Below are 8,796 nucleotides of genomic sequence, written 5' to 3' on the forward strand. Positions count from 1 at the left end.
TATTTATTTTTTTAAAGATGACTGGTAAAGGGATCTTAACTCTTGACTTGGTGTTGTCAGTACCATGCTCTCGCAAGTGAGCCATGAGCCGGCCCCAGACTCAGAATTTAAAATACAGCTTTATCAGTTTCTAAGAATAGTGTACAGGAAGAAGAGAGCAGATGTATACACCTTGAAGAGTTTAAACTCTCAACTTCGGGATGCATCAATATGACATGCTTTCCATTTTACTCATACAACCTAAAACCCGTTCCAGGAAGGAATTGGGTTAGTCAGCAGGGATGGGGGGATGTTGTGACATTCAGGGAAGTGAGAGTTGGAGTCCTCTGACATTCTGCAGGGAAGAAGGGGTGGTGGAATGAGGAACAAATTGTGAAAGTTCTGATAACATAGTTTTCAAAGAGTTACAGCCATTTTCCGGCAGTGGAGGGTAAAACATAAGGGTCTTCACAGATTTTAACATTTTCTTTAACTGGTAGTTATAGTTAATCATGTAGCTCTATGAAGTGGCAGATTTCTTCACCATCTCTTAGGTTTGTGTCTTAGTCGGTTTTCTTCTACTATAACAGATTACCACAGACTGGGTAATTTATAAAGAAATTTATTTCCCACAGTTCTGGAGGCTGGGAAGTCCAAGAGCATAGGGCTTGCATCTGGTGAGGGTCATCCCATGGCGGAAGGGCGGAAGGCAGAAGCGAATATGTGAGAGAGAGGCAACAGAGGGGCCAGATTTGCTTTATAACAACCTGTTGCCACAATAATAACAATCTATTCATGAAGGCTTTGCCCTCATGACCCAGTCACCTCTTACTAGACCCCACCTCCCAGCACTGTTGCATTGGGGATTAAGTTTACAACACATGAAAGTTTGGGGATGCATTTAAACCATAGCAGGTTGTTTTGAGGGTTCAAGAAAATAACCTACTTAAAATACCTCACACACACCTGGTACCTAGGCAGAGATTAATAAGTATTAGTTCCCTTTCAGTTTCTCCCTTGAACCTAGAACCGATTCCAGAAAAGCAGAATGCCATTGAACAGTTTTTTCTTTGAATGTTCTTATTTCCCTTTCCTGCACCCCTGGACCATCAGATCTTGACATTTGTTCATTCACTCACCAAATATTTATTGTTCCCTTCTGAGTTGTAACAGAAAAGTGATGTAAGCAGTGACTGAGTATTTTTCATTTAAGATTATGCTGGGCATTGTTCAGTAAAATTCACTCTTTTAAGACTTCTTTCACTTTTTTAATCATGGTGACTATTCATTTTTTTAGGTTATTTTAGAAAAATTATAGACAATTGAAACCATTTAAAATCTGATAAATTATACAAAATGTTTAGTTTTAGCATTTGTGTGCAAATTTGCGAAGTCGGAAACAAGAGAATGTAAGAACGTAAACCCTATTCAAGGGTACAACAAAATTCCAAGTTGCAATAAGTAAAATACAAATTAGCATTTGTAGTAGCATCACAGTATATTAGAGATGCAAATGTCTAAAACATGCTATTTGTCATTTAGAAAAAGGCTGGGATTGGTATGTGTGTGAAGGTTTTCAGTGCATACTTTATCAACAAGCAGAAGCCTTGAAGACCCTTGGAGTAGGCCCAGAGTTAAAGGTAAGTCCATTTATGACTAGATGTTAGCTTTGTATTTTATTGTTTGAAGAACAGTAAGATTTAGAGTGAAATTGAGGAGAAATCAGTAATGACACTAGGGCTACTGGAAGAATCATTTTTCTGGTATTTTTGCTTTAATCCTTTTACTAGACCAGCATTTCTCAAAGTGTGTTCTATAGGATATAAATAAGCAATATATCCAAGGGAAAATTTTAAAAGGTTTTAGTCTTCATATATTTAGAAAACATATTTAGTGGGTTAAACAAAGTAAAACAAATAAATTTGCAGACTTATTGGTGCCTCTTGAGTGTTAATGCGCTTATTTAATTTCCAGGGGATGTCTTATGGGGTATTTGCAATTTAAGAATAAAATCTTTTGGTGTGTGTATGAGTGTCTGTCAGGACTTGAGTTCCACAGAATGCACATTAGGAAGATATACATTAAACCAGTGGTTCTCAAACTTGAGTGTGCATTAGAATCACCTGGAGGACTTGTTAAAACACAGATGGCTGGACCCCATTCCTAGAGTTTCTGAGTCAGTAGGTCTGGGGTAGGGCCCAAGAATTTGCATTTCTAAGAAGTTCCAAAGTGACACTCATGACGGGGTCCAGGGACACTTTAGACTTGTTAAAACACAGATGGCTGGACCCCATTCCTAGAGTTTCTGAGTCACTAGGTCTGGGGTAGGGCTCAAGAATTTGCATTTCTAAGAAGTTCCAAAGTGACACTCATGACGGGGTCCAGGGACACTTTTATTTTGCTGCCTCTGGAGTAATATAGTATGCTTGCAGTTATTTGAATTTCATATTTCTTCATTTAGTTGAAGCTATTTTAGGAATTCTTTAAAAAGCTAGTTATTTAGCAACAAGTTGTTATTGTACACTGGCTTCATGCTCACTGTTGGAAACCAAGCACTAAGAGAGAGAGCAAAGTTGAGAGGATGAATAACATATATGCATATGTTAAATGAATAAACATGAAATTATATAACGATATGCTCGTAAGTAATAATAAGGGCAAAAAAGAAAAAAGAGAAAGATCAATGTGGGCTGAAGTCACCAAGGAAAGATTTGTAGAGGAGCCTTTGCTATGCAGACTAATGTTTGGGGCAAGCCAAAACAGAATGACCTCTATACCAATGCATGGCCTAAAGGGACTCTGGGCCTACCTGAAAAGTATTATAGGAATTAAAACTTCAAAAACATGAAATACCAAGCTTATCCATGTTAGTCATTGCATTAGGTGAGATTGCTGATGGTGGGGGTTTGTGATCTGGTTTCTCTCTGCATAGTCATCCTACCTATAAATGTTTATAAATAGTTTTATATAGTTATACTATATAATTGTAGCAGGTTTTATTCCTGTGTAATTTTCTCCCCACTTCATTAGGTATTAATTCGGAAAACAGTTTTTCTGATATTAGCTGATAGCAGAACTGTTTAGACCTGACCAGTTGAATGGCCTTATGCTAAAAACACAGGCTTTGGAATCATAACTGACTTCCAAATCCTGTTCATGCCTTTTCTACATATTGGCTGGGTAATCTTGGCCAAGTTACTCAGTTTCTTCAGTGGTAAAACGGAGACGATAGCTATCTTGCAGTATTGTGTTTGATATAATGGATGCCTAGTACCTAGTAAGTAATAGATAAATAGAAAAGTTTTTTTGTTTAGATTTACTTTCACTTGGTTGGTAGAGCAGCTTTGCCCCTAATAGAAGTGTAGTCATATCAATTGCTTTCTTTCTCTGATCCTTAATTACTTTATATGCAAAAGGAAGGGATTCAACTAGGTGAAGTCTCTAGTGTTCCTTTCTTCTCTAAATCTGAGATTAAGAAGGATTTATTTAGTGTTTCCCATATACCTGATATTGTGATGATAATTATTTTTTAGGAAAAGCAGGTAAAAATACATTTAGATGGGAGACTATATAAAGTACAAGAGATTCTGTAGTATAGATGTACCTGTATATTTGTTGCCATGACCTGAATCACCATGAGTTTCCCTTCCACCTTAGAATGAAGTTTTACATAATTTTTGGAAGCGCTACCTTCAGAAGAGCAAGCAGGCGTATTGTAAAAACCCAGTGTATACCCTAAGAAGGAAAGCTATGGTAAGTCACAAGTCTGAAAAGTGGGACTAAAAGGCATGTCTAGTGAAGTGTAGGATGAAGATGGGGCCATGATAAGTTTGAGTATCTGGGATTATGATGCTTGTCAGAGGCTTTTCAGTGAGGAAGCTGCCATTACAGTCCAGAAGGACAGGGTCACTGATCTAGATATCGGAATTCATTTTAATTTTTTATTAGACTAGTTGGAACATAAAGCAGTTTGTGGTTAATTTTCTAGATAGAAGCCTGTAGTGCTACAGCTAGGGTCTGGAGCTCACAGAACCCTGGAGCATGTTCATAAATCCTTCACACACAGGTCTATGAGCTAGGTAACCGGTAAAGAGGTCCTTTGAGCCTTGGTTGAAGAAGGAATAGTCTTTATTCAGCACACACAACACTAATACCTAGGCAGTACAAAGAGAAACTCAGAAACTCAACTGCTACTGGCAAAGTCCAGAGAAAAACTGAGCAGCTGCCAGCAGAGTAAACATGCTCTATTTTTAGACCCTAATAGAAGTGTAGTCATATCAATTGCTTTCTTTCTCTGATCCTTAATTACTTTATATGCAAAAGGAAGGGATTCAACTAGGTGAAGTCTCTAGTGTTCCTTTCTTCTCTAAATCTGAGATTAAGAAGGATTTATTTAGTGTTTCCCATATACCTGATATTGTGATGATAATTATTTTTTAGGAAAAGCAGGTAAAAATACATTTAGATGGGAGACTATATAAAGTACAAGAGATTCTGTAGTATAGATGTACCTGTATATTTGTTGCCATGACCTGAATCACCATGAGTTTCCCTTCCACCTTAGAATGAAGTTTTACATAATTTTTGGAAGCGCTACCTTCAGAAGAGCAAGCAGGCGTATTGTAAAAACCCAGTGTATACCCTAAGAAGGAAAGCTATGGTAAGTCACAAGTCTGAAAAGTGGGACTAAAAGGCATGTCTAGTGAAGTGTAGGATGAAGATGGGGCCATGATAAGTTTGAGTATCTGGGATTATGATGCTTGTCAGAGGCTTTTCAGTGAGGAAGCTGCCATTACAGTCCAGAAGGACAGGGTCACTGATCTAGATATCGGAATTCATTTTAATTTTTTATTAGACTAGTTGGAACATAAAGCAGTTTGTGGTTAATTTTCTAGATAGAAGCCTGTAGTGCTACAGCTAGGGTCTGGAGCTCACAGAACCCTGGAGCATGTTCATAAATCCTTCACACACAGGTCTATGAGCTAGGTAACCGGTAAAGAGGTCCTTTGAGNACTGAGCAGCTGCCAGCAGAGTAAACATGCTCTATTTTTAGACTCAAGCTCTGCTGGCCAGTTTCTGCTTCACAAACTGAAGAACACACAATAGCAATTAACTAAAAAGATACATGGGTGTACATGTGCACTAACTCCACCCACACACAATTTGTTTACAAAGAAATGTGCTGCACAACCCCCTGAGCTGAGGGAGCCTGACTAAATTATCCTATTTTCCCCACAAAGCCTAAGGAATTTCTGTGATTGTACTATCAAAAGAATTTGCTTTTTGCGTATGGTATTTCTTTTGCTTGGGCTACCTACTTACTTTACCCGGTATTTTAAGATTCAGCTCATCTCTTCTCAGAAGCCTTTATATGAAGAAAAATAAAACTGGGTGCCCTATCCCCCCACATCCACCAGAGCAGTTATATTTTTAGCAGTTTCTTTTTAACTGCTTTATAAATGTGCCATGGAACATTTTATTTGGGGTAGGGGATGGTTCCACTGTTGAGAGAGACAGTTTTGAGCATTGTTGATGTGTCTGATGTGTGGCTTCAGGACTGAGAAAAAGAGATTCTGAATCTGCGTGACACACATTTATTAAGAGCCTGGTAACATGGCCCAGCGTTTCCTTGTTCAGTCGAGTTCTCGTAGGTTTCACATGCAGAGTTTAGTGACCCAGTACTGAGAAAACCAGGTCTGAGTGGAAGGAATATGTTATAGAGATGAGTGAAGGGGTGATGAGCTACTCGAGGGGTGGTGTTGGTCCTAAGAATGAGAAGGATAGAGAAGTCAAGTCATGTAAGATACAATGATTGAAAGGGGAATAATGTAAGGAATTAGTTTGGGAATTGTCCTTTTAAAAAATGAGACAATGATATTAAATAAACTGAATAGAAATAACTTGAATTTACTGGAAAATACAACATTTTATAATTACAGAATTATGAAACATTATCCTATCTTGATATAGGACACAGGTACTTCTGAAGAAAAGCAAGAGATGTTATATGATTCTAAGGTTACACTTTGAAAAAGAAAAGAAATAACTTTTTCAAACTACTAAGAACTTGATCTTTAAAATTTCATAGATAAGGTGTTTGTTAATTGTATTTATGCATTGGGACTTTGCCTAGCACATAGAAACTATGAAACAATGAATTAGACCCTGGGATACTAACATTGTAATATTTTTAGGTTAACTTAAGATTTAAAAAAAAAAAAAAGTTTTGTTGACTTGAGTAAACACCTGTATAAAGCAATATTATCATCACACTAAAATCTTGGTAAATAAATAAGCAATAAGTAAAATTTAAAGCTGATGTATAAATTGGTCATATAATGTCTATTGCAAGAGTACAGCTATACTCTATTTCAAAAGGAAAAAAGAACAATTACCTTTTTTTTAATCGACACATAATAATTTTTCATATAGGAACAATTACTTTTAATGTAGAAGCATAGTCTTCTCAAATACCCACTAAATATTTTCTTAGTGCTTTGGNCTGAAAACTTCTGGAAAAAGCAAACAAACAAGCAAACTTTTAAATAAGGGTAAGGGGGATAGAGAATGGGGCAGCAGGGAAGGGTGCCGTTTAATAGAGAGTGGTCAGGGAAGGTCTTCCTGATGAGGGATCTTAAGGAAATGAGAGAGTAAACCATGGGGATGTCTAGGGAAGAAATGCAGAATCCAAATCTGCATTTTAACAGCTTCCTGGGTACGTCTTATATACACTAAAGTTTGAAAAGTACCACTGTAGATGAGAAATGATGGAGGCTGCTAATGATGGTAGCAATGGGGATGATAAGTGGTAGGATTCTAGATAAACTTTGAAGATAGAGCCAACAGAATTTCTTCATGGATTGGATGAGGTGCGAGAGGAAGAGAGGAGTCAAGGATGACTAAGGTTTTTGGCTTGAGCAGCTGGAGGGAAGGAATTGCCATCAGAAATGGCAGGTGGAACAGGAAAATCAGGAGTTCAGTTTTGGACTTGTTAAGTTTGAGACAGCTGTTAGACATCCAAGAGGAAATGTCAAGTATGTGGTTAGATATACAAGTCTGCAGGTCAGGAGAGAAGTCTAAGCTGGAGATATAAATTTGGAAGCTGTCAGTTTACACTGTAATCATTAAATCTAAAATGTCATTATTTGCCAGGTGCACGATTATTTTAAGTACTCCCAAGAGAGAAAAGAATGCTGCAAATTAAATTATGACATGCCACTAATTGTAAGACACATCCTGATTTCAGGGATGTTAAAATATGGGGATAAAAAGTACATTTTAGGATTAAAATATAGTAGCTAGTATTTAAAACCGCAAGATCAGATGACATCACCAAGTAGTGAAAACAGAGAAGATGACCAAGAACTGAGCTCTGGGCCACTCTAGCGTTAAGATGTTTTGGATAAAAGAGGAACTGGCAAAGAAGTCTGAGGAACAACTGGTAAAGTAAGAGAACAGTTGAGAGAGTGAGGGGGGCAGTCTGGAAACCACAGGAACCAAGTATTTCAAGAAGAGGGCAGTGATCAACTGGGATAAATGCTGCTGCTTGGTCAAGAAGGAAGAGTGCTACATGTTGACCAGTGCAGCAGTGGGATCAAAAGCTTGATTGAAATGGGGTGTAGAGAAATTGGAGAAAGCAAATCTGGACTTTTTTGAGGCATTTTGCTGCAAAGTACAAAGAAATTGTGTGGTAGCTGGGGTCCAGGAAAAGTTTTTTTAAAGTGGGGTAAATGATGGCATTTGTATGCTGATAGGAATGATACAGGAGAGAAGAAAAATTCACAGTGTAGAGAAAGAGTAGAAGTGAACAATAGCTTTCAGTAGACAGGCAGGGTGGGATCGAGTGCACAGATGGAGAAACTGGCTTTAGATGGGAGGTTGGATAGTCAAGAAGAATCAGGCAGAGGGCAGAGTATGTGGAAGAGTCGCTGGCAGGGAGCTTGTGGGAGTTTTCTTCTGATTGTTTCGGTTTTCTTAATGATTCCATGCTCATCAGCCAACTGTATGGTGTACCTTGCCTCTCATGGGGCTTGCCAATGGGGAGGAGATGTGCTTGACAGCGAACACAAGCATCTTACCCCATTCCCTGATTTTTTTGCTTCACTCTTGTGAGCTTCTTTAACATGAGTCTTGTCTCCTTGTAATAAGATCAAATTTCTTGGCCTGCAGGGCTGAGATCATGGCTTTTTGCCTGTGATCAGATCCCTAAGGTAATATCAGCTATGAGGTCTTTAGGTATTCAGCCAGCTGACTTTTTTAGGGACACTGACTCACCATTTCAGCAATATATGTGTGAACAATCAAACAGTGGTATGAGATAGTATATCCCTGTCAATTACATGTCATAAATAGTAAGTGCTACAGGAGTTCAGGGAAATGAAAAATCACTGAAGAAGAGTGAGGGAAAGATGGCATGATAGAGTAATGAGTTGGAAAGAGGAAGAAGAAAGGACAGTTCAGGCAGGAGAAATGCAGTTAGCAATATAAAGCAAAATTTCCTGGGTAGGTTAGGTAAAAGGAAGCCAGCCAGTATTCATGGAGTTATTATGATGCTTGATGTTTTCATTGGTGAAGATACTAGCACTGCAAGAGCGATGTTCATGGAAGAAGAAGGAGACCTGATTCGTGTGCTGGCAGCCCGTTTCTTTACTCACCCCTGTCTATAGCACTTTTTTGAGAAGTATTACTGCGAGCTGTTGGGGCACATTTCAGAAGTAACCGTCTTTCACACTTAGGGACTTAGTAGACAGTTGCAGTTCTCTAGAGTGGTTTCTTTTATGGTATTTGAGATGGTCAGAAATTGTTTAAGTTCACAGA

The 8,796-nt window shown here is 38.2% G+C and overlaps 1 protein-coding gene across 1 annotated transcript in view; it reads left to right on the top strand.

Annotated features, from left to right (window-relative positions):
- The window catches only part of LOC103605300 (TATA box-binding protein-associated factor RNA polymerase I subunit B-like), a gene marked incomplete at its 3' end in the record, with an annotated part of 25,357 nt that overhangs the window by 9,892 nt on the left and 6,669 nt on the right, over positions 1–8,796 (top strand). The window contains exons 4-5 of the mRNA XM_008589878.1: positions 1,522–1,619; positions 3,637–3,732. Coding sequence (XP_008588100.1) covers positions 1,522–1,619; positions 3,637–3,732 — 194 coding nt within the window. The remainder of the gene's footprint in view (positions 1–1,521; positions 1,620–3,636; positions 3,733–8,796) is intronic.

Source organism: Galeopterus variegatus, unplaced genomic scaffold (assembly GCF_000696425.1).
Source record: "Galeopterus variegatus unplaced genomic scaffold, G_variegatus-3.0.2 Scaffold5709, whole genome shotgun sequence".
NCBI lineage: Eukaryota > Metazoa > Chordata > Mammalia > Dermoptera > Cynocephalidae > Galeopterus > Galeopterus variegatus.